Consider the following 23943-nt stretch of genomic DNA (forward strand, 5'->3'; position numbering starts at 1 on the left):
TTAAACCATACTTTAAAATCCTGTGATTGTTTTTTTATAAGAAAAATTCAAAAATTCAAACTTTACAAGCTGTCAAAAATGAAACAAAATTTTGACAGCCTCTGACGCTTTGACAACTATAAATGAGGTTACAATTTATGAAAATATTGTTAACATAGTTAACTTTCCGCATATTTATTTATTTATCGATGTACTATTGTCAATTTTAATCGGAATACATGAATTCAGGGCTGGAAATGTAAGTTCTCCTATCTACTCATCACGTTACTTTTACTTTTCACCACATCGCATTGTTTTGCTTTAGATGGCAAAAGACACACTTGACCCTGATAGAAAGTTCAAAGAAGACCTAGAAAGGGCCCAAGCACTCAGCCTGGAGTCTCTCGCACTGGAGAAATTCAAGCAGCGGCATCTGCAACAACGCAACATATCGAACAATACCAGTAATGCAGGAAAAATAACCAAACCAGGTAAAAATTACAAATGTGATAAGTTTTTGTAGCTATTTTCTTATTGTTTTGCTTATATTTAGTTGTGCGGGCGTCATCTATGAATGAATCCGACTCAAACAGACCTGAAAGAGATGTGCAAATCAAAGGCAGGCCAAGGCCAGGCACAAATGTTGGTGGCAATCCTATTAATCAAAGTTTAATTGCACCACCGCCAACTACAACAAGACGCAACAGTACTGCTACTTCTCCATTGGATAGCACAGATGGGGACCATCCAGATTTAATATCATTTAGCAGTCCACCACAAACAAATGAAATTATGGAGCTTTACAAGTAAAATTTTATATTTTTATGAATTTTTTTGTTAAAATAATTTATTTTAAATTTGTTTCAGTTGTAATCTTAACCAGGCATTGGTCCCAACCACCCCTAACCATCAACCATCAATGCCTTATATAAATCAACCAATGCCCACCAACAACCAGTTTTTCAACTCACCGCGCTGGTCACTCTACGGGCAGAATGTACAATTCAATAATTCCTTGCCACCGGGACCGAAAAACGTGAATACATTGAAGAATGTTATGCTGTGCAACAATATAGGCTTGAGTTCGGAAACAGCGTTTAATAAACCAGCGGTAAATGCTCAGATGCAGCAGCAGACGAATCATGCATTGACTTTCAGGAGTAATTCAATCACGCAGCAATTTGCGCATCACTCACCGGTGTCATTACCACCGCCTGCCAGTGTGTCTATCATTCGCCCACCACGGGTAAATATTTTACGTATTCAGCACGAATTGTTACATATATGATTCCTTTGTTCTATTCATTCATTCTTTTTGTAATGTTTGCTTGTGTTTGAAGCCTCTAACACCGTCAGCACCGTCGCCGCCCGTCCTACCTCCAAAGAATCAAACACGTGAGCCGCCTCCGGTGCCACCATCGACCAGTTCACACTATAAACCAAGGAAATCAACAGGGAATTTGATCGATTTGACACCAACGCATCTTGATAATCGCAATAGTGTACGTGTAAGCATCCTAGAAGCGTTTGATCCGTTAACAAATACGACTAGTGACTACGCTGATATGGGAGCACGAACAATAAGTCCTGATTGTTCAGGTAAATAGTATCAAACATTATTTGATGCATGATTATAATTTGTAGTTATGTTATTTATAGTGGACGACAGTGCATCGGTGTGTGACAGCGTGTACAATGATTTCGATCCGTATGATTTTATTTATTCTGGTTCGGGGAGTAACAGCACATCGGATCCGCTGTATGCATCCGTAATCAGCGCTCCTACATCACCACCGCCTGTGCCGCCTGCTCGTACTCTTGAACGTAGGGAGAAGGAAGACAAGGTTGATACATGGGTAGGCAACACACATCACACCACATAATAAAACATGATTTTAATGAGTATTTATTATTTATTATATGTAGACAAAACGTTCATCGAAATTGGTTGATTGTATCAAAGTGATGAATCGTCGACAACATCCAGATGCTGAGCTGACAGGGTTTTATCAAATGGTGCAACAATTACGAAGTAATTGCACATAACCTTAAACTTTTCATAACCAATTTTAAATTGTTTATTTTTTACTAGATAATTTCAAATATGATTCGCCCAATACCAACATGGGACTCGTGATGAGCCCCATGGTTGATTATCAATACAAACAAGACACCAGCATCAAATTGTGTGTTTATCCGCAATTTGAGGGCGCTGATATGGGCAAACCGATTAGTTTTACGTGTGACGTCACTTCCAGTGTGCAACATGTCACATTACAATCGACTGTGGATCTAGAAGCGCCTTCCACCGATCAGTATACGCTTAAAGTGTGGCAATACAACGAGTATCTAGCACCGTCCACTCTCCTCTCTCAATATGAGTATGTACACAACTGTATTAAGTTGGAGCAGGACGTGGTTTTAGTTTTGGTACCAGATCGAGATTTAGATAAATCCTTAAAACGGACTGTGAGTTGCCTATATATTAAATTAATTTTGTGGTTTAATAGAAAATTTATTTTTCTTAGTTACAAGATGATAACTGTGATAAAGAGATTAAGATTGAGCATATAATACCCAAGGAGCAGAATCCTAGTATATCGTACGACCATTTGAAGATTTTATTAGAGACATTCGAAAGCGAGGTGGAAAAAATCGTTCATCTTTGTGATGAGATTGAAAGAGGTGATAAAGATTTACAGCTGTTGCAAACGCAGAGCCTGCGACAGTCGGTGAAATTAATCGTGCAATTAATGGGAGCGTTGGAGACCATTGAGATTTCGGAAGCGTTGGAGATTTGCGAAGCGACGTGTCAGAATTATTTATGCACCGCAGAAAAATGGAAACTGAGCAATTTAAGCAACTCTATAAGTTCAAATTGCGAGAAGATTAGAGATGCTTTAAAAATGTTGATTAGGATGTATTCTAAAGCATTTCGAGTGGATTTTGAGTTGAAAAACTACGATGATCGCAATTGTAAGTCTCCAAAATACAAAATAATGAATATCTAATGATTTATAAAATGTTTTAGCGTCTTGTTTAGTATCTGCTGTTACTCATTCGGTTGTAATCCGCATCTGCGCGATATACCGCCCGTCGAACGCGTGGAACTACGACAGTTATGTCATCGGTGCTCGGATCTTTCATGGTACGCGGCCATTGGGTCAATGGGAGCATTCACAACCAGTGGAGTTGTCTAAAGGTATGTATCCAAGGGTATTGTTTAACTGCTGGATGGATATGCAACTTCCGGTTTCGTCGCTGGCGAGAGAATCACGTTTAGTGTTGGTAATCCGCGGTAGATGTCTCTCGGAACAAGAGAATAATGACAGCGCGAAGAAACAACCCATGCCGCAGTTCAAAGAGGATGAAATTGGGTGGGCATCAATGCAATTCTTCGATTATTCAGGGTAAGTCTTTAAATTATTCTTTTAATTCAGTAAATCGCAATATTTCATCATTTATATAGCGTAATGGCAATTGGTAATAATTTATTATCAATATGGCCGATGGAGTTGAATTATGTATTTGGTCCTGCGCCTTCGCCCGGAACATACCCAAACGCAAACCATCCAGTATTATGCATTCAATTGGATGGCCCGTCGAAAACTATATTCCCACCAGTCATTCCAACAAAACCCCAGCAGGTTTATGATCTGAACAGTCTAGACCATCAAACACAGAAAGAATTAAAAGATGCTATTGATATGGATATGTTATGCAAGATTCCAGTGAAAACTCGTGAAGTGCTCTGGGAGAAGCGCTATTATCTCATTAGAATACCCCGTGCATTAACAAAAGTTCTCTTGGCTGCGTTGAGTTGGGAATATGCTAAACTTGCAGAATTACACGGCATGCTCAGTTCTTGGGCGCCATTGAAACCTGTGGATGCAATTGAATTGTTATTACCAACATACCCTGATATGGAAGTCCGAAAATATGCAGTGAAGTGGATAGCACCGATGACTAGTGATGAGTTGGTTGACTACCTTCCGCAGCTGGTTGTTGCGCTACGACATGAAAACTTCGAAGATTCTCCGCTTGCCAAGTTTTTGTTGGAACGCGCATTGATATCTCCTCGAGTCGCACATCATTTGTTTTGGTTGTTGAGTCATAACCTACCCGGGGCAAATCCGCAGAATTACGAATATGACAGCGAAGAAATGGATTTTACTTGTATCGCCGAGGTTAGATATCATCGCCGGTTATTATTAATGTTAAGAGCTTTACTTGCAATTTGTGGTAATGCTCTGCGGACGTGTTTCTTTAGTCAACAAATTTTAGTTAAGGTACGTTTAAATTTTAATTCTTATACTTTTATTGCACAACATCCGCCATTTTATTTTTTTGACAGGAATTGTTTGAAGTTGCGGTTTCTGTGCAAAACACCAAGGATTCTCAACGTTTGTCACTCCTAGACCGTTCTTTACGCAACGTGCATTCTCTCCTAGCAGAGCGTCCGACAAGTCTTCCTTTAAGTCCAACTTTACGCGTTTGTGGTATTAATACTTCTGCGTGTTCCTACTTCCCATCATACACGCTTCCGCTGAAAATATCCTTCCTCGCGCAGGACGGCTCAAACATCCCCGCCATCTTTAAAGTCGGCGATGAACTTCAACAAGATATGCTCACGCTGCAAATTATCCGCTTGATGGATAAACTATGGTTGAAACAAGGGTTGGATTTGAAAATAGTTGCTTATGGCTGTGTGCCAACTGGTAAAAGGCGGGGGATAATTGAATTAGTCACAAAAGCGGAGACTTTGCGAAAAATACAAGTGGAACACGGTTTGACAGGTTCTTTCAAGGATAAACCGATTGCGGAGTGGTTGGCGAAGCATAATCCATCCGAATTGGAATATGGCCGAGCTGTGGAGAATTTTACTGCGTCTTGCGCAGGATACTGCGTAGTAACCTACATTCTGGGTATCTGTGATCGGCATAATGATAATATTATGCTTAAAACTTCCGGACATTTATTCCACATTGACTTTGGGAAGTTTTTGGGTGATGCACAAAAGTTTGGCAATTTTAAACGGTAAACATACACAAACTAACCAAAAAATCTTATAAATAATTTTTTTTATATTTAGTGATCGGTCGCCATTTGTATTAACCTCTGACATGGCCTACGTCATCAACAATGGCGACCGCCCGTCGGAGAAATTCCACAAGTTCGTAGATTTATGCTGCCAGGCGTTCAACATCATCCGCAACAATGGCAACTTGATGTTATATTTATTCACACTGATGGCGTCTTCAGGAATGAAGGGTGTAACAACAGAAGCTGTGTCAAATTTACGAGACGCTTTAATGTTAGGACAATCCAACCCTGAAGCGGCTGCGTACTTTGCACGCCTTATTCAAAGCTCACTGAAAAGCTGGTTCACACAGTTTAATTTCTTCCTGCACAATTTAGCCCAGCTCAAATTCAACACAGATGGCGCTGAAGGGGGTGAGACACTCAGTTTCGTACCGTATACCTACAGGTATTATTCATATTTATTTATAAATAAGTCCAATTGATAACAAATACATTCATTCTTTAATATATAGCATGGTAACAGATGGAAGGATCGTTGAAGTTCAAGTAGAGAATTACAAAAAGTGCTACGACCCGGATAAATATTACGTGTACATTTTGAGCGTGTTCCGTGAAGGACAAACTGATTCGATGAAGATGTACCGTACATACAAGGAGTTTTATGAGTTCTACCAGAAGTTGTGTCTGCAGTTTCCTCTAGCAAAGTTACACAGGTAATGATTTTTGGTTGCGAATATTTTATTTCCTTCAATATAGTGCGTTAGCCATGTGAGCGCTTTGAGAATACCTGACAGTGCGTCCGGTGGGTTCTTCATGCTTGACGAAGCTAAAATCTTCAATATTCTCGTGAGCGTGATCATTTTCTTCATCACTATAGTCTAGGTTACTATTTTCGGTCTCCAGGTCAACGTTAAACACATTCACGGGCTCATGATTCAAAATATGTTTACGGTTTTGTTGTGGTTCAGGTGCCTTTACTTTCGGTGTTTGTGTTTTATTCGTTTCTGTTCTTAATTCGACTTTTTCAAAAGTAGGCTGCGAAGAGGGTTCATCATGATGGTGAAAATTAGACGGAGGCACATCTAAATTCATTTTTAATCAGTTTTGATCTTATCAACACGTTCATTCTACGCATTTATTATTATAACTTACATTTAACGTTAAATTCCGATGTCGGTATGTATTGTAAGCCGGCAATACCTTCCCAATCCGGATCGGGCTCTTCTTTACCAACAATTAACACCTCTTTTTTTGTAAATGGCCACATATTTGAATACGCAATTGAAACGTGTACTGTGTACTGTATTCAGCGGTTTAGAGGCAAATCTCGGGAATTTCTAGCATACTAACATTATGAGCTGTAATTATAAATCCCGGCCGATGATAAAGTTTCTTATCTCTGAGCAATTAACTCGAATTCAAGCGCATTCTGATAAGACACTGCGTTCTAAAGAATGCGTATTGCTTGTTTGCTATAATTTATTGAGTTTAACGCCATGTAATGATTTTTATTAATTTTTATATTATGATTGTATATTATATTATAGCCTCAGCAGTGGATTACAAATGGGCAGATCTAATGTACAACAAGTTGCAGCAAAACGCCACAATGAAATCAAGCAGTTTATTTATTCATTATTCAAAACAGCGGATGAAATAGCTCATTCAGATTTGGTTTACACATTTTTTCATCCAATGTTAAGAGATCAGCAAGATCCTTTACCTAACAGGACAGGTAATTAATAATTTAAAATACAATTAATTTTTTAAGTTGTTTTTTACATTTTGTATGTTTTGTTTGTTTCTAATCAGCGCGTAAAGCAGAAGATCGTTGTGAAGTAGGTAAGCTCAAAGGTCAGCTGAAACTCTCCATACAATTCAATCGGGACGTGTTTCACGTGATGGTCCAACACGTGCGTGGCTTGTCATTGGTTGGAAGCAATGCGCAGGAACCCTCTACTTATGTCAAAGTATACCTACATCCTGATCCAACCAAGGAAACAAAACGCAAGACAAAGATTGTCAAGCGGAATTGTCATCCTAGTTTCATGGAAATGGTATGATCTCATCTAACAAACATTTAATACTTTATTGCTCAATTTGATTGTTTGATTGTTTGGTTTGTTCAAAGTTGGAATATCGTATGCCGTTGGAAATTCTGAAAAGCCGCACTTTAACGGCGACTGTGTGGAGTTATGACCTTCTCCAGGAGAATGAGTATCTGGGCGGCGTTGAATTGCAGCTGAATCAATTTGATTTGACGCATGAGATTAGCGAGTGGTATCCGCTTGGGCAGGTGCCGCGCTACAGGCCTTAATTACAGGGCTATTGAGATTTAATTTATGTCGCTTATCGCATCAACATTTGCATCATACCAAAGCATTTATTTTCATATTTAGTGTTTATCACCGCGCAGGATCGATGTAATCACTACTTTTATTCAGCACCTAGGTGGCAATTTTTTCGGTCATATGGTTATATTATATGTATTGATTAATAATGTAACACATAGACTTTTATATGTAATTTATTTTTTAAGGCTCATAATATTTAATATGTCGAATTTATTATTTCAAGGAATGCGGTGGGAGTTATTCTTATAACCTAACCTATTCTTTGGTGTAGTGAAGCCATTTTGGAGAGAATTGCAATCAAATTTGGAGCGAATCTACATAAAATGTAGATTTAAAAAGTTGATCGGTTTAATTACAGCTTTCGCAATGTTTAATTTAATAATTTGAAGCGTTAATTGATTAATTGGATGATTAGTTCGTTAATTAACTTTGCACAAAAGCATTATTACTACGTGGTAATAGCCTTAACTATTCAGTAAATTTTGATACTTATTTACTGTCCGTACATTGAAGAAGAGTACAATTGGAAAATGAATATATACGCAACCAAACACACACGAAACATTTGATTGTTCATGAATTTTCGTTTTAGACAATGTATTTATTATAGATAACACTTTAAGATAATTATTTCCATTTATTTAGTTTGGTTACATAGTTATTGTTTAATGGAAAAAAGTAAACGATTTTCATACTGATGAAACATTTACCACGTGCAGTGATTTCGAGAGACACAACTATGTCACGTGTGATCATTAAAACCAATTAAGTATACAACATTCAGATAACATTCAATTACTAAATCAATATATTTCACACATTATTATAAAAAAATATAATCTAAAGTATCTACATATTTCGAGATCACATATTTGCCTACTTAAGCCTTCTTAATTTTAATAGTTACTCTCTGCGACAAACCAATCGCAAATCTATAAGCAAATCTACATAAATAGAAAGTAGACATGGTTACTGATACTAAACATGCAAGAAGGAAAGCCAACACATCTAAATAATAATACTGATATGTCGGAATCTTAGGACCTTTTAAATGTTGCCCACTTTTATGTCTGAGAACATATTCCGTCCACCAAACAGCCTTTTCCAATGGAGTCATCGGTTGGTCTTGAATTTGCAGCGCTAATTTTGTAATGTTGTTTTTATATTTAGGATTGGTGATTACTTCATTAATAGCTGCTTTGAATTCATCTACTTGTAGGGTTTTATAATTCAAACGAAGTCCAAGTTCTTTTTCGGCGACTTTTGCTGCGTTGCTGTCCTGGTCACCAAGGAATGGAATTGTAATAAGGGGAACATGAGTGAACAGAGCTTCTTCCAAAGATTGCATACCAGCTTGGGTGATGAATAATTTGATGTTTTTATGTCCTAAGATTAAGTAAAAACGTAATTAGTTTAGGGTTTTTAAAACAATTTGATGAAACTTACTTAGAACATCTTGTTGTGGTGCCCATTTAATAATTTTGACATTTTCAGGTTTACCAGGCAAATCATCAGCTTCAAACTTCCATAAGACGTTGTAAGGCAATTGAGAGAAGGTCTCCATGATGACATTACGCGTTTCATTGGACAAATCTTTACTTTTGACATTACTACCCATACTGAAATAAACCACACCTTGACTGGACTCATCCAAAAACTTCTTCAATTCAACCGGTAAGTCTTTAGGTGGTTTCATGTGCATCCCACCAGATACAGAGATGGTGCTTGGAGTTAAAGGTCTGACTTCAGCAAACATTGGATTAGCATTGACAAACAGCATATCAACACTCTGTGCTAACTCTTGTATATCCGGATAATTATCTCCGAAATGTTTTTTGTTTAATTCGTTGATTAGATTAACGGTTTTACCTCTTGTGAAGTAAATAAGTTGATTTAAGAGGAAGCTCACTAAGCGGTCTTTGAAGCCTTTGTCTCCATCAAGATCCAGTAAAGATGTAGGATACATAATGGCGTGAGTTGGATTACCCATTACATCATGAGCAGTGTTTGTACCTTCCAAAGATGTCACACCAATAAAAGAACAGTTGAAACGGTGTTTGAAGGCATAGAATGATGGATACAGATACTCCAACATCACAAGATCAAATTTCTGATTTTCATCTTTAATGAGTTCTTGAACTTGTGGTAAAGCAAGTTCATGCTCTGACATTTCAAGGAAAGCTGATGAAAACCTCGCAAAGGCCTTCATTTTATTATCATTCAAAGCAATGACATCTTTAATAGCTCCTTTCATGGCGGCGTACGCAGAACTCATATCAATCTCTTTGAAATTCGTCAGGTTTTCATGAGTTGGATCCGTGGTTAACACGACGACATCATGGCCACGAATTGCTAGCTCTCTCCACAACATTTGAAAGAATACCTGATGACTATAGGAAGCCGTGGGGATCGCAGCCAGAATTCTTGCTGATTCTCCATTCTTCACAGCCAGTAAAACGACGCACATCAGGAGGAGATGAATCTTCATGGTTGTATTTGTACCTATTGCACTGTGATACACGGAGACACTATGAGAACAATGGCGTTAAGAGAATGTCTACACGTGTTTCAGTGTCCGACGGGTCATTTATATACAAATCCAATCAAACTAATCAAATAGAATAATTCATTCAGCAATCAGGCGATAAGATAAGCATTGAACAATGATCGCTGTGGTGATCAATGAATGCGTGATACTATGGTAATTGGAGATTCGAGTGGTGCTTGAGACTTACAATCCCGTATCCGTTAGCCCACTTGAAAAAATGAAACGTGCTGAATCTACAATTAATAAATGTATTGACGCAATGGCCCAAAAAAAATATTAAGTAATATTTGATCAAAAACTTTTTTTGTTTTGATATTCGGTCTATAAACTTGGAAAATTGCATCTTAGAAGTAATAATAATTTGATTGCACATTGATCCTTATGTTAATAATGATTTTATAAGATTTTATCAATTTTTTTTGTAGATTTTGTAAATTATCTTACGTTCAGCGGATAAAAACACTTGTGATTTAATTAATTGTTCCTGTCGTTATCACAATTGTGTCAACATTTTTGTTACCAATCGGATATGCATAATTTCATTGATAAATTGTGAATGGGTCTGGGTCCTTGTAAGTATTTTTAGAAAAATTACTATTTGATTAGATCTAATAAGTTGAATTGACTTAATTTATTGTCTAATTCATTGTTTTTATTCTTACCAGGTAAAATGATGCTTGAAACAAGTGTACAAACACGTTCTTCACGTTCAATGGCCAAAAAGAGACTAAATATTTCATTCCAAGAGGAGCTTGATGAACTTGAAGAAAACTTCTTTCTTTCAACACATCATGAACCAGTTTTTTTAAGTATGTTGGGTAATATAAAAATACTATCTGCTGCAACAGAAGATTTTGAAGTGCAGGCAAAGTACATCCATTATACAACAAACTGATAAGATATATCTATCAATTTGATTTTTAAAGATGTTATACTTATTATTTCGTCATTCAACGCCACACTGGAATACTCGTACATTGCTTATAACCATTAGTATAGATTTGTATCTCTCCCTAGTGATAATGTATTCCTTACGCGTTGTTTTCTGTATTCTCTTCTACTGGAGCACCACAGTGGAATCAGCCCGGATTCTTGCCATCGTGCCAACCACCTCCTACAGCCATCAAGTTTTCTACAGACCCCTGTGGATTGAGCTAGCCAATCGTGGCCATGAAGTCCTTTTGGTTACAACGGATCCCATCAATAATTCTAGTATAACTAATCTGAAAGAAATTGATTTGAGTGAAGCATATAGTAGCTGGAATGCAAGCGTAATGGAAATGGTAAAACTGAACGATGATAAGGTCGGTGCCATTAAACTAATGCTTAATACTCTATACGACATTTCTCGGATTGAGCTCTCAAACCCTGAGCTGCAGAAGTTATATCACAGCACAGACGAACATTTTGATTTGTTGTTTGTTGAATATCTGCTCCCAACCATGAATATCTTCAAGTATAAATTTGATGTGCCTTTCATAGGAGTGTCTTCATTGGATGCCACTGTATATGGTCATTCCTGTGTAGGAAATCCAATTCATTCTGTGTTGTATCCCAATTACATGCTTGGATTTGGCGATAAATTGAACTTTTTTGAAAGATTGATGGCTGTTTTCTTCGATAATTACATGTATTTATTTGGGTATTTTACAATGATACCTACACTGGATGCAATTGTGAGGGATACAATGGGAGAAGGTATTCCAAGTTTAGCGACAATTGGTCTAGATGTGGATATGATATTTGCGAATGCAAATCCGTTATTCAATCCGATTAGGCCTTATACACCTGCAACTATATCCATTGGTGGGGGTTTTCATGAAGTACCAGTGAAACCACTTCCAGAGGTAATTTATTGTCAAAATTCATTGTCTTCTTATAAAACATTGTTTTTCTAACTTTTACTTAACATTACAGGATCTTAAAGCATTCATGGACAATGCCAAAGAAGGTGTGATTTATTTCAGTCTCGGTTCCAATGTGAAATCAAGAGAAATATCTCCTAAAACCAGGGAGATTATAATGCAAACCTTTGCGCAACTTCCTTACAAAATCCTTTGGAAGTTTGAAGATGATACTCTTCCAGGAAAACCTGATAATGTAATGATTAAAAAATGGATGCCTCAACAGGACATTCTCAGACACAAAAATACATTGGTATTTATTACACAATGTGGACTTCAATCATTAGAAGAAGCTTTATTTGCTAGAGTGCCTCTGGTAGCAATGCCATTTTTTGCGGATCAAGAAACCAATGCGCGGCATGTTGTTTCAAAAGGTTTGGGTTTGCAGTTAGACCACAAAACTTTAACCACTGAGCAATTCAAAGAAGCAGTTTTGGAAGTCATTAAAAATGATAAGTACCGTAATAAGGTGCAGGAGTTGGCGGATTTGGTACAGGATCAACCCATGAAGCCATTGGAAAGTGCTGTTTGGTGGACAGAATATGTTTTGAGGCATAAAGGGGCTAAACATTTGCATGGACCAAAGATACCTTTCTATCAGCAGTATTATTTTGATGTTTTGGGATTTCTGGGTGCCCTTATTGCAATTTTACTAAGTTTAATCTATTTTATTTGCAAGAAATGCTATAGTTTTATTTGTGGGATGGTGTGTTGCAAGAAAACTAAAACTGTTAAGCATAAAATGCATAAGAAGAATAATTAACGCGTTAAATTGAGATTATTACATGTTTTTTTTGTTTGTAGTTGATTAACATAGTTAAAAAATTAAATTCAAAGTTTTTTTTGTAATAATATAAACGAATTAGTTGTGATTAATTATATTCGTTTTATTTTTAACATATTTGCTATAATTTTATTTTATTTATATTTTATTTACTGAATTTATTTATTACGCATGTGTAGATATAGTTGCCTAATATTCGTTTATTTCTGAGTAAGTAAATAGGAGCGTACATATAAATTTCTATGTCTAACCATCAAATTTTCTCGAAAATTGAATTTACAATACATGAATTAAACCAACAATAATTTGCTAGAACTATTTTAATTTTGGTCTCACCATGCTACGCCGACAACTATCAAACATACCCAATAATAATTTCTTGATTCGTTGTAAGTTAAATTCTTCTAAACTTATGTTTCCAACATTTCATTTTATTTCTTTATAGTTAACTCTACAACAGGAAAAGAGAAATGGGATCTCCTCACAGCAGTGTGCATTGAAAGGAAACCACAAATAGTCCCGGATTTAACAGGAATTCAAAAGGAGTTTAATGACCAACTGAAAAGTGTTGAGTTTGAGAAAAGCTGGAAATCTGCACATGAAATCCGACATGAGAGAGATGTGTATGCAATTTATAAATTATTAATACATTTCTTCAGTTTATTTATTTATTCTTTTAGTAAACAAATGGAACTCCTAAAGAAAGGAGATATAGAATCAGACTTGGCATTAAAACAAACTGCCCAGGATTTTGTGGACATGAGCTCTGATGAATTAAACAAGTTTCAATTTGGTTCTGTTGTAACAGAGGCTGATAACAAAAAAGATATCAAAAGCACACTAAGAAAACTTAACAAAAATCTGGTGTTGGTTACACAGACTAAAATTGGAGATAAAAACTTTTATTTGCTGCCACAAGGGATGAGAAATGATGGAGAAACATTAAGACAGGTTTATAGAATTGATTTGTTTCATAAAATAATAACAACAGTAATGTTATTTATTATTTCAGACTGCTGATCGCGTGATTAAAGAACAATTAGGTACAGAATTGAAAACACAGATCTATGGTAATGCACCTATAGGTTTCTATAAATATAAATACCCAAAAGAAGCACAGAATGCATCTGTGGGAGCAAAGGTATTTATCTATTTTGCTAGTCATAATGGAGGTGTGATTAATGAAAAAGTTAATCATATGTGGTTGGATCGCACGGAACTTCAAAAAGAATTGCCTGAAAAGTATCATAAGGCAGTTCAAATGTTTCTAATTGATGAATAATTGTAATTTTGTAGGTAGAACTTTAAACATTAGAGTTATAAACATTTTTTGTGTTTTAAATGGTATTGTGTATACATTTGATTGATAATGGGTTTATAAGTTTACAGATATCTTTTTTGTATCACATAATTGCGAAAAGTCAAAATGAAATGCATTTTTTGTCTTTACCAAGTTATCGAATCCATTCGGTAGATATTTATTTCTTTTCATTTTACAACAGATGGCGCTACCAGTTCGATTGTAACAATTTTATTTTAGCACATCACATAAAATGGAAGAACATAATCATGAAATATTTTAGATAGATCAAAGAAAGAAAAATAACCGAATCAACAATAATATTTAACTTTATCTCTTTCATTTATAGTCTGTTAACTTCACCTGACATCATATGTCAATGCATTATATATTTCTTTTATATTCTCTTAAGAAAGTATTTTATATATGCCTTTGCATGTGATTAAACATCAAGAACTTTTCAATAACTTTGGCAGCATCCAGTGCTTCTTGAAGTGTTGGAGGTAATTCAACATCTTCAGTTTCGGTTTGATCATTTTCTACATCTTCATTGTGCTCTTCTTTCACATTTGTATCGACAGTTTGTGTTCGCGTTTGTGCTTTAATTTTACCATAGGTAATGTTATGTCTGTGCTTAAATTTTTCTAGCCAACCTTGTGATGCTTTAAAATCAGTTATGCCAAATTTCTCAGCTAGCTTCTCTGCTTTGGCTTTAATAATTGGTCCTGAGATGGGTTTATCATTCTGGCGTTCATTGTTCAACCACAACAACATTGCTTTGTCTAAATCTTCGAATTTCGGCCTTCTTAGTTTTTTAGAAGACCCTCCCTGCAGCTCTGCCAGTAGAATTGCATCTTTATTCTTCCAAATAGTTGCAACAGTAGAAGGACTCAGCCCTAAACGTCGTCCAACATTACTTTTCTTCTCTCCCTTTTCTATTGCACGAATCATACAAACTTTTTCGTCAACACGTAATGCTTTTCTTTTACTGACCATCTTGAGGCTCTCAAGTGTGGTTTATGGATGATACATTTAAGATAGGTGCGTATTACTAGAATACCTTGATCATAGGTCCCAATTTATACAATTAATGGGTGTCTGGATTTGTGTGAAGCAAAATTCGTCATTGATGAAAGAGACACTTAACACATGTTTAACATAATACAATACATATATGAGAAATTTAATTTATATTTAATCTACAGGATAAAGTATGCAGTTTCTATTTTCTTTCGACTAAAAACAAACAAAAACCGAATGGAATGCAGGTAGCTAGGTAAATATACAGTGAGCTGACACTTCCCGTCCCGTTATACTCGAATGCTGTCCTTACACAAATCTTGACAATTTGTGACAGCTTCGTTTATTGCTGTGTTATTGGCATACTTTTAAAGAAATTTCAAGATGTATCTGACTTCTTTTTACTCATGGCTAAATCTTGCATGTAGTTGCAGGCCCCTTAATATGATTTTAAAACAAATAGTTTAACAATAGTTGTCGGGAGAACACGTTCATGATCGGCATTTGTCGGTTGTACAGCACACCGTCGACGAATCGCCGTGAAATGTTTCTCCACCATTATTTCTTTTCAATCTACTTTCGAAAGTATTATTTGTCTTTACCAAAATAATGATAACACTACTACTACACTACTACTACAATAATGACTTCATTTACATATGTAGTCATTGACCTGCATATTAGGTGCCCTAATATATTACCTAATATTTAAAAAAAAATCAAGGTTGCTGTACCTAAAACAATCATAAATCACCACCGACGTGTCATAGAATAATTAGGCAATTTTCCAATAATTATTAATTCCCTCCATTATCTAAAATCCTGGCGACTTCAAATATAGAGATAATCGTGGAATGTCCAATGGACGAAAACCAGCCTCATCAATATAATCTCCACCAAAGCGATCAAGCCTCCCCGAAAATCGACGCAGAAGTCTCAGAAGATGCGAAACACCACATGAAATGTACCGATACATCATCACCATCGACATCAGCTCCATTATCAGATATTTCACTAGACGAAACAAAGACTGCCGAATTTAAAAATTCTTCAAGTGAATTTTTTCACTTCGTGAGATTGATGCAGCTTTTCCCCAGCGTGCATCCTGCAACTTTGCATACAGTGATGACAATGTGCAAAAGCGATTTTTTCGTAGCAGTAGACCGTCTGCTTTATGCTAAACGCTGTAAAGAATTATACGATACAAAGAGAAGAATGTTTCAGTGCGCACCTAAGAACAACAATAGATATGCACCTTATTCATGCACATCAGATATTTGCGCTCAAGGATTATCACGCATGCGATCACCAAACGTCAAAATGGAACCAACTGGAAAGAAATCATCAAGAAAGTCGAGAGTAGAGAAGAATTCAAGTAAGTCTTATGGTAGAGTAAGTAATATTTTTTTTGTGGTGTGTCTTTATTTATTTAGGTTCTGGACAGTTTCAAATGCAATTGCAACAACAACAGATTCATGAATCACCTATCACACTGCAATGCAATGTCCCCCTACGACCTCTATCGCCAATGCCTGAAGCTGAATTGTCTTTGACTAACAATAATATTGAAGGGGTTGCTGTGGAAGGCGTCGAGGTGGTTGTAACACAAGTTTGAATGCATTTTTCAATTAGTTTTTAAAAGTTTAGGTGGCAAAATATTACATAACATGATTAGATTGCTTATCAAATTGATATCTAATCATTTACTTGCAATTACTTACACAAATTCCAACTTTATATAAATCAATAGAATTGATCTCAAATTATTTCTCCACTAAAACTTAAATATCATGGTAGTGATGGCGTTTAAAGTGTTACCTACGTTTGTTCTTCTCTTCGCTGCAGTGGACGCATCTAGAATCCTTGCAGCGATCCCAACTGCATCCTTCAGCCATCAAGTTTTCTACCGTCCACTATGGAAAGAACTCGCAAAACGTGGACATGAAGTCACTCTGGTTACAACCGACCCAATGAAAGATCCAACGCTTAAAAACTTAACAGAAATAGATGTCAGTGTTGCTTATGATTACAAACAAAATGAAAACATGCAAGAGATCTTCGAATCAGACAAAACAATGGCCATTCACAAAATGATCGAAATTTTATACAAAAACACTCGGTTGTATTTTGGACACAAAGATGTAAAGAATCTATTTCTAGATAAAAGCATCACGTTTGATTTAGTGATGATCGAATGTGTTTTTCCTTCGTCGTTTGCCTTTGCGCATAGATTTGATGCGCCGGTGATTTGTTTAACATCTTTGGATGCGCATTATATCATACATGCAGCAATGGGTAATCCTACACATCATATTTTGTATCCGAACTTTTTATTACCGGTTGGTAATCCGATGAGTTTCACGGATCGCTTGCTGACTGTGATTGCTATGAATGTTTTAACTGCTTACATGGATTATTGGGTGTATCCTGAGGTACGGAAAATATTAGACGAGGAAATTCAAGATGAAAAATCAGTAATGCCTGAATCAAGTCAAATGTTTGATAAAATCGATATGGTTTTCACAAATACTAATCCATTGTTTAATGCTGTGAGACCTTATAGCCCAGCGACGATTTCCCTAGCTGGTGGTTTACATGAAACATCAACAAAACCATTACCAAAGGATCTACAGGATTTTCTAGATGGCGCTACTGAAGGTGTTATTTATTTCTCACTTGGATCAAACGTTAAATCTAAAGATATATCAACAAAATTACGTCAACAAATCATTGCTGCTTTTGAAGAGTTACCACATAAAATTCTATGGAAATTTGAAGCTGATACACTACCTAATCAACCTAAAAACGTTAAAATTGTAAAATGGCTGCCACAGCAAGATGTACTGCGTCACAAGAATGTGAAACTCTTTATAACACAAGCAGGTATGCAAAGCTTAGAAGAAGCACTTTTTGCTAGAGTTCCTATGGTGGCAATTCCTTTCTTTGGCGATCAGGACGTCAACGCTCAACGTATGGCACAGAAAGGATTAGGGTTGACTTTGAATCATAAAACTATGAGTAAAAGTGATTTTAAACTTGCTATTCTTGAAGTGATACATAATAAGAAATATAAAAACAGAGTTGTTGAAGTTGCTTCGATGATTCAGGATCTGCCGATGAAACCTTTGGAACAGGCAGTGTGGTGGACTGAATATGTTCTCAGGCATAAGGGGGCAGGGCATTTAAAGGGACCACAAATACCATTATGGCAGTATTATTATTTGGATGTTTTTGCTGTTATTGGAGTAGTTTTAGGGGTTATTTTGTTAATTTTTATTAAAGTTACATGCTATGTAAAGAGATTTATCTGCGGGATGGTTAATAAGAACATGAAGGCATCAATTAAAACAAAAAAGTCTAAAAGTAAGAAGGAATAACTATGATGTAACAAAATAAACAGTAACCATTAAATTATTTTCTATTTTCACATTCAAAGTTCTAGTGTTTTAAACACAAATAGTACTTTAGTCACTGGTGTTAGTCACGGGGTGGAGCTTGCGCCAGCGCTTTGCTTCCCGTTTAGCCACTTGCTACTTAATATACTTTAATTGTTTCAACACAATTTTTTGTTTTTAAATATGGGAAAGTGACAATATTTTAAAGTTGTAACTGAACACTCGTAACCCACACGTGCCTTATCTTATCAATAACCATTTACGTAACTTTGTCACACTTTAAAAAGGTTCAATTGTACTTCAAATAAATTTTAAGAACCTATTATTTATAGATAATTTAAACTTCCGATAAAAAGTTCCTACGAGGAACATTTTAAATGTATATTCAGTTAGTGTCGTTGAACCAGTTTGAAACTCATACTCACCGGCCATCATGTTACTAAAATTTGCATTATTAATATCCTTGACAAGTATTTATTTGGCTGATGCATCAAGAATATTAGCCGTAATTCCAACTGCTTCCTACAGCCATCAAATTTTCTTCCGTCCACTTTGGAAAGAACTTGCCAAACGTGGTCATGAGGTTGTTCTTATTACAACAGACCCAATGCGAGATCACAACATTACGAACCTACGAGAAATCGACATCAGTAATGTGTACGATTATCAGAAAACCGTTACGATTCAAGATATCATCAAGGTGAACAAACTCAGCAGCATTCGAGTGACACAAAGCATAGGACTGTTAATGACGCAATTGTTTCTGTCTCACCCAGAAGTAAAACAACTGTTTAAGAACCCCAACGAACATTTTGATTTGCTAATGCTGGAAACAGTATTGTTGGGGGTAAAAGCCTTTAAACATCGATTTGCAGAAACTTCACTTATCTACATGTCTTCATTGGATGTGCATCCGGATGTTCATGAGATGGTGGGCAATCCAAATCATATGATTCAGTATCCGTATTATTTTTTGCCTTTTGGTGAAGGGATGGATTTTGTTGGAAGATTGCTTACAAACGCAATTGTTAGGATCTCGAGAGCATATATGTATTATATAATTACACCACAGATAGATGCAATTATTAGAGAGGTCCTAGAAGTGGATTATCCTAGTGTGAGAGAGGAAGTTCAAGTGGACATGGTTTTTACAAATAGTAATCCGTTGTTTAACTCGGTCAGACCTTTCTCTCCAGCTACAATTTCACTTGCAGGAGGTTTACATGAAGCACCTAAATCGGAATTACCTACGGTTTTACTTCTCAAATAGTAAACTTATTATTTTTTAAATTGTATTTTTTAGGATATAAAAGAATTCTTGGATAGTGCTCCCAAAGGTGTAGTTTATTTTAGTCTTGGATCAAATGTTAAATCTAAAAATATTCATCCTGATACTCGCAAAGTGATTTTAGAGACTTTAAAGCAATTACCATACAAAATACTCTGGAAATTTGAAGATGATGAATTGCCCAATAAGCCTGAGAATGTAATGATTGCGAAGTGGGTCCCACAACAAGATGTCCTCCGGCATAAAAATATTAAACTGTTTATAACGCAAGGAGGGTTACAGTCATTAGAAGAAGCTTTTTACGTTGGTGTGCCAGTTGTAGTTATGCCATATTTTGGTGATCAGGGTTCAAACGCTAGAAGTGTGGTGAGGAAAGGTTTAGGTCTGGAAGTAAGTCATCGTTCACTGACTGTTGAAGACTTTAAATCAGCTGTGTTGGAAGTTGCTACTAATGATAAGTATAAGATCAGAATAAAGCAACTTACAGAGATTATAAAAGATGAACCAATGAAGCCGTTGGAGAAAGCTGTGTGGTGGACTGAGTATGTTTTACGACACAAGGGAGCTCAACATTTGAATGGGGCAAGAATACCAATGTGGCAATTTTATTATCTGGACATAATTGCATTTATTGGGGTAATGTTATTCGGTTTAATCTGGGGACTAGTAAAACTTTGTTGTACGATTAGAAACTTGTGTAGGAAGAGGGTTTTTATAAAAAAAGGTAAAAACAAAAGAGAATAAAAAATACAAGTTTAGATTCAATTTATTTGATGTTGAAAGTAATAAATGATTGAAATTTTAAAAGTTAAAAATGTGAAAAGGTGAAAAGTTTTTGATTTCGAGTGTTTAATAATTATTGAACAAAGGATTTGAATACAACCTAAAAAAAATCGAATTCTAGCTGTTTCCAATTCAGCGCGATGTAAAATAATGTAAATTCATTCTTGAATTCTATTTTTTAGATTTTCTTCTTTGATTTATTCCCAGAAAATTTAAGAACTCACACGAAATATATATTTCTCTCTTGCAAGTACCATCTCGTCATACTTAAGATTATCGAGTTTCTTTTTCCATTCTTCATTTTTCTTTGAACTGCTATGCAAACACTGGTTAATTACATTGCACACATGCTTAGTCGCTTCTTCAATTTCATCAGTAAACACCTGATAATAATGCAGTCCGGGGTTGTTAACAAATGTTTCCATGTAAATATCACGTAATTTTAATTGATCTTCTATAAACAAATTCAAGCATTTTGGTTGAACTTTTAAGTCTGGAAACAAAAATATATGTTAATAAAAATAACCACTGTACTTGTATGTAATTGCTTTAGCACACACACCTGACTTGGGCAAAGTAGATTTGTTATCAGCTACGAGTGTTTCATCGCTCTGGAGTGAATCATCCGTGGAGTTTAACGTAAACTCGACTGACGAATTTGAATCAGTATACTCTTCATCGCTTACCGAGTTAATATTCGACGACATTTCACGCCTTAAACTTAAATAAATAACATAATGATAATTTGATTTATTTTCTTATACCTACTAACCGTAATGATATGCCATCAGTAGTATAGCTGCCGCATACGGTATTGAAGCTTCCATCGTCCGAAGGTGCGTTCAACCAGGAAGTTGGTTGATATTTTATAAATTTATTAAGTGAATCATCCGAATTTTTTTGGTTTGATTTAGATTGATTTTGACTTTCAACCTTAGGAGATGATGTATGATTATCATCAATATAATTACGATTCTCTACAAGTTTTTGTGAGCAAAATAAAACGGACGGCTGAAAATAAAAATATGAGGAAATAAATAAAATAAATTGTCTTAGTAACTAAGTACAAATTTGAACACTAATCAAGTCTACCAGGAAGAAATTTGATGATATACTAGCAATCTTAGAGTCTGATGCAATCAGGTTTGGTGACATCATGCTCCCATACGAAATTGATTTTGTATTCTGTGACATTTCATCGGTTTCACGACTCTTTCTTCTGTAAATATATAAAAATAATTAAATAATTTTTATAATATAAATTTAACGTAATATTCAATTAACAACATACTCATGCATCTTTTCAACATAGTCGACGATTTCTTCTAATATCGCCGAGCACATTTTCTGATCTTTAAACTGGTCATTTAATGCATCAAGACCAATTCCTTGAAATACGATACTATACGCTTGAATATAAGTTGAAATCCACGCATTGGTGTGAAAATCTTGAATTAACCAAGATCGGTGGGTTTCCTTGGATTTCGGCATGGCAAAAATTAGTTTAGAATCTTGAAATCTGTTTTTTAATTGTAGACCACTATTTAAATCCACGGCAAATATTATAGCGTGGGTGTTATTAGTGTCGTGCAGCTCATCTTTACTGATACCAAAATACTGACCATACTCTTTCACGCAAGTAATAAAGTTGCCTTTCTCTAAATCTTGCTTAAACTTTATTCTGGACACGAAATAATAATCCGCACCATCTATTTCATGGCTACACTGCGGTCGAGTGGTGGTGACCAATCCCAACTTAACTTTGTTTCTTTAATAAAAAAATAATAATTTACTTATGTTTAGATGCAGCTTATTGGTTTATCAGTGACTATACATACTTGGGATAATTGTTTTTTATGTTTACTGCCAGGTGTTGGGTTCTTGCCGACGTTGACCCCACAAGAACAATTATTAGTTGCTTTTTTTCAAAGATAGTTGTTTCATCTTCAATTGACGGGGTAGCCATATTATATAACACGTTCTGCATTGAATTATAATGTCTGGCAGTGACTTCCTTGCTGTTGCAAAAGTTAAAATTGACAGTTCCCTGTAAATTAATAAATAATATCAATCTCTTCACCCAGGAAATAAAATCAACTTACTTTTTCGTAAAAATGAATTTTTCTCCCATCTAAATATTGCAGTTTATTCACATAATAAATTGCAGTATTTTTATATTTCACATTTTCTTGTATTGGATTATTGCGCATATCCAAACAATATAAATTAGTTTTATTGCATAAATATAATAGATCCGACAACTTGCTAATTTGATTATCGTGTACATTTAATTTTTCTAAATTGTGCATATCTTCAAAAGGCTTTAGAGATTCAAGTTTGTTAAATGCTATTGAAAGTATTTTGCATCTTGATATAGTATGAGAGCTCTTTGTTGAAGTATAATTAGTTGTTTCGATTTCGTTATGGTCCAAACATAAGTGGTTCATGTTTAATGAAACTAATCCATCAATAAAGCGAATGTAGTTGTATGATAAATCCAAAAACTCCAAACTGTAATATAATATTTTATTATATCAATAATAATAAAAATAATGTTAATATTAAAATTATAAATTCCAAATTTAGTAGTAAAATATTAATTTTATACCTTAAATTTTCAAGACCAGAAATATTTGCAATCAAATTATGTGAGATGTTAAGATGCTCCAATGACCAACAGTGACTCAAATTAGGAATTCTTTCAATCAAGTTATAAGAATAGTCCATGTATTTAATAGTCAAAGGAGTTTCAAAATCCAGTAACTTAGTTAATAGATTTTGAGAAACATCAAGATACTTTAGAAATGGCAAATATCCAAGTGCGTCAAGATCCGTTAAATAATTTCTAGATAGATTTAAATGCGTAATATATTTGTGGTATCTTAATATATCAATATTTGATAATCCCTAAAACAAAACAAATATGTACATAGATTAATTTTAAATACATTTTCAATTACCTGTTTTGATAGGTCACAGCGCGTTAATGTGTAACAACCTGGTTTTGCAGTAGCGCTAATAGAATTCGAATTATATTCAATCAATTCGTCGGACAGGGTATTATTATATAAAGGGTAATTTTGCGTGAAATGTTGGTAATTATTGTTGGTCAGTTCAAATGATGCACATGATTGCTTGTTATCACTTTCAACTGGAAACAAAAGTATAAGATACTAGCTTTAACCTGCGGCTTCGCTCGCGAATATCTAAAATAATGAAGTTGCTTCCTGTACGCGTCTGTAGTCACAGAAGAAGTACAAATGAAGTAGGAATGTATGTGGGTGTTTAAAATGACTGGAAAGTATATATCAATGGGAAGGTTAGGTACAGTTCCATAGTGTAGCCAATTGGATTTGATGTTGACGTAGCTGTTTAAAAATACCGTGTGATAATACAGTGTGATGGTACTAGTGAAAATGTAGGTTTGAGTCATTGCTGTGAAATATAGATATGTTAAAGCTGTCAAATACGATGCAGAGTGTAATATTGAAGCTAAGCAATTTCTTCATTTTATTAAAAAATAATTTTTTATTAAATAAAATGGG

At 35.2% G+C, this 23943-nt stretch overlaps 8 protein-coding genes and 1 long non-coding RNA gene across 9 annotated transcripts; 5 read left to right on the forward strand and 4 right to left on the reverse strand.

The window, feature by feature from the left end:
- The first annotated feature begins 95 nt into the window (after window positions 1-95).
- On the forward strand, window positions 96-7602 carry Pi3K68D (phosphatidylinositol-4-phosphate 3-kinase catalytic subunit Pi3K68D). Its single transcript, XM_065314937.1, has 17 exons — window positions 96-238; window positions 305-470; window positions 533-785; window positions 847-1225; window positions 1320-1578; window positions 1639-1835; window positions 1906-2011; window positions 2072-2448; window positions 2508-2955; window positions 3011-3389; window positions 3449-4268; window positions 4334-5016; window positions 5072-5467; window positions 5535-5735; window positions 6570-6757; window positions 6835-7079; window positions 7154-7602. Exons 2-17 carry the CDS (start codon window positions 305-307, stop codon window positions 7337-7339), a joined length of 5283 nt encoding a protein of 1760 aa, XP_065171009.1. The 5' UTR covers window positions 96-238; the 3' UTR covers window positions 7340-7602.
- On the reverse strand, window positions 5463-6528 carry LOC135801447 (uncharacterized). Its single transcript, XR_010550370.1, has 2 exons — window positions 6175-6528; window positions 5463-6104 (listed from the first exon to the last, which is right to left on the reverse strand). It is a non-coding gene; the product is annotated as an uncharacterized lncRNA (long non-coding RNA).
- Window positions 7603-8161: 559 nt separating the features above from the next.
- LOC135801439 (UDP-glycosyltransferase UGT5-like) lies at window positions 8162-9946 on the reverse strand. The gene is made up of 2 exons (XM_065314941.1): window positions 8823-9946; window positions 8162-8762 (listed from the first exon to the last, which is right to left on the reverse strand). Exons 1-2 carry the CDS (start codon window positions 9862-9864, stop codon window positions 8257-8259), a joined length of 1548 nt encoding a protein of 515 aa, XP_065171013.1. The 5' UTR covers window positions 9865-9946; the 3' UTR covers window positions 8162-8256.
- Window positions 9947-10715: 769 nt separating this feature from the next.
- LOC135801438 (UDP-glycosyltransferase UGT5-like) lies at window positions 10716-12704 on the forward strand. Its single transcript, XM_065314940.1, has 2 exons — window positions 10716-11771; window positions 11842-12704. The coding sequence occupies exons 1-2, from the start codon at window positions 10851-10853 to the stop codon at window positions 12589-12591; spliced, it is 1671 nt and encodes a 556-aa protein (XP_065171012.1). The 5' UTR covers window positions 10716-10850; the 3' UTR covers window positions 12592-12704.
- A 112-nt stretch (window positions 12705-12816) lies between these two features.
- mRpL46 (mitochondrial ribosomal protein L46) lies at window positions 12817-13954 on the forward strand. Its single transcript, XM_065314945.1, has 4 exons — window positions 12817-13001; window positions 13058-13235; window positions 13293-13563; window positions 13625-13954. Exons 1-4 carry the CDS (start codon window positions 12950-12952, stop codon window positions 13892-13894), a joined length of 771 nt encoding a protein of 256 aa, XP_065171017.1. The 5' UTR covers window positions 12817-12949; the 3' UTR covers window positions 13895-13954.
- A 378-nt stretch (window positions 13955-14332) lies between these two features.
- LOC135800773 (tigger transposable element-derived protein 4-like) lies at window positions 14333-14908 on the reverse strand. The gene has a single exon (XM_065314092.1). It carries the CDS (start codon window positions 14906-14908, stop codon window positions 14333-14335), a length of 576 nt encoding a protein of 191 aa, XP_065170164.1.
- Window positions 14909-15581: 673 nt separating this feature from the next.
- Window positions 15582-18343, forward strand: LOC135800697 (UDP-glucosyltransferase 2-like). The gene is made up of 2 exons (XM_065314003.1): window positions 15582-16307; window positions 16366-18343. The coding sequence occupies exon 2, from the start codon at window positions 16723-16725 to the stop codon at window positions 18307-18309; it is 1587 nt and encodes a 528-aa protein (XP_065170075.1). The 5' UTR covers window positions 15582-16307; window positions 16366-16722; the 3' UTR covers window positions 18310-18343.
- A 410-nt stretch (window positions 18344-18753) lies between these two features.
- LOC135800698 (UDP-glucosyltransferase 2-like) lies at window positions 18754-20380 on the forward strand. Its single transcript, XM_065314004.1, has 2 exons — window positions 18754-19579; window positions 19631-20380. Exons 1-2 carry the CDS (start codon window positions 18761-18763, stop codon window positions 20357-20359), a joined length of 1548 nt encoding a protein of 515 aa, XP_065170076.1. The 5' UTR covers window positions 18754-18760; the 3' UTR covers window positions 20360-20380.
- On the reverse strand, window positions 20364-23543 carry LOC135800703 (leucine-rich repeat and guanylate kinase domain-containing protein-like). Its single transcript, XM_065314013.1, has 8 exons — window positions 23359-23543; window positions 23007-23305; window positions 22501-22909; window positions 22237-22445; window positions 21690-22166; window positions 21171-21617; window positions 20961-21118; window positions 20364-20891 (listed from the first exon to the last, which is right to left on the reverse strand). The coding sequence occupies exons 2-6, from the start codon at window positions 23123-23125 to the stop codon at window positions 21458-21460; spliced, it is 1374 nt and encodes a 457-aa protein (XP_065170085.1). The 5' UTR covers window positions 23126-23305; window positions 23359-23543; the 3' UTR covers window positions 20364-20891; window positions 20961-21118; window positions 21171-21457.
- Between the last annotated feature and the right edge of the window lie 400 nt (window positions 23544-23943).

The sequence above is a fragment of the Atheta coriaria genome, unplaced genomic scaffold (genome assembly GCF_025399875.1).
Source record: "Atheta coriaria isolate IRGN ID8LTWV9N9 unplaced genomic scaffold, Caltech_Dcor_3.1 hic_scaffold_10_pilon, whole genome shotgun sequence".
NCBI classification, from domain to species: Eukaryota; Metazoa; Arthropoda; class Insecta; order Coleoptera; family Staphylinidae; genus Dalotia; species Dalotia coriaria.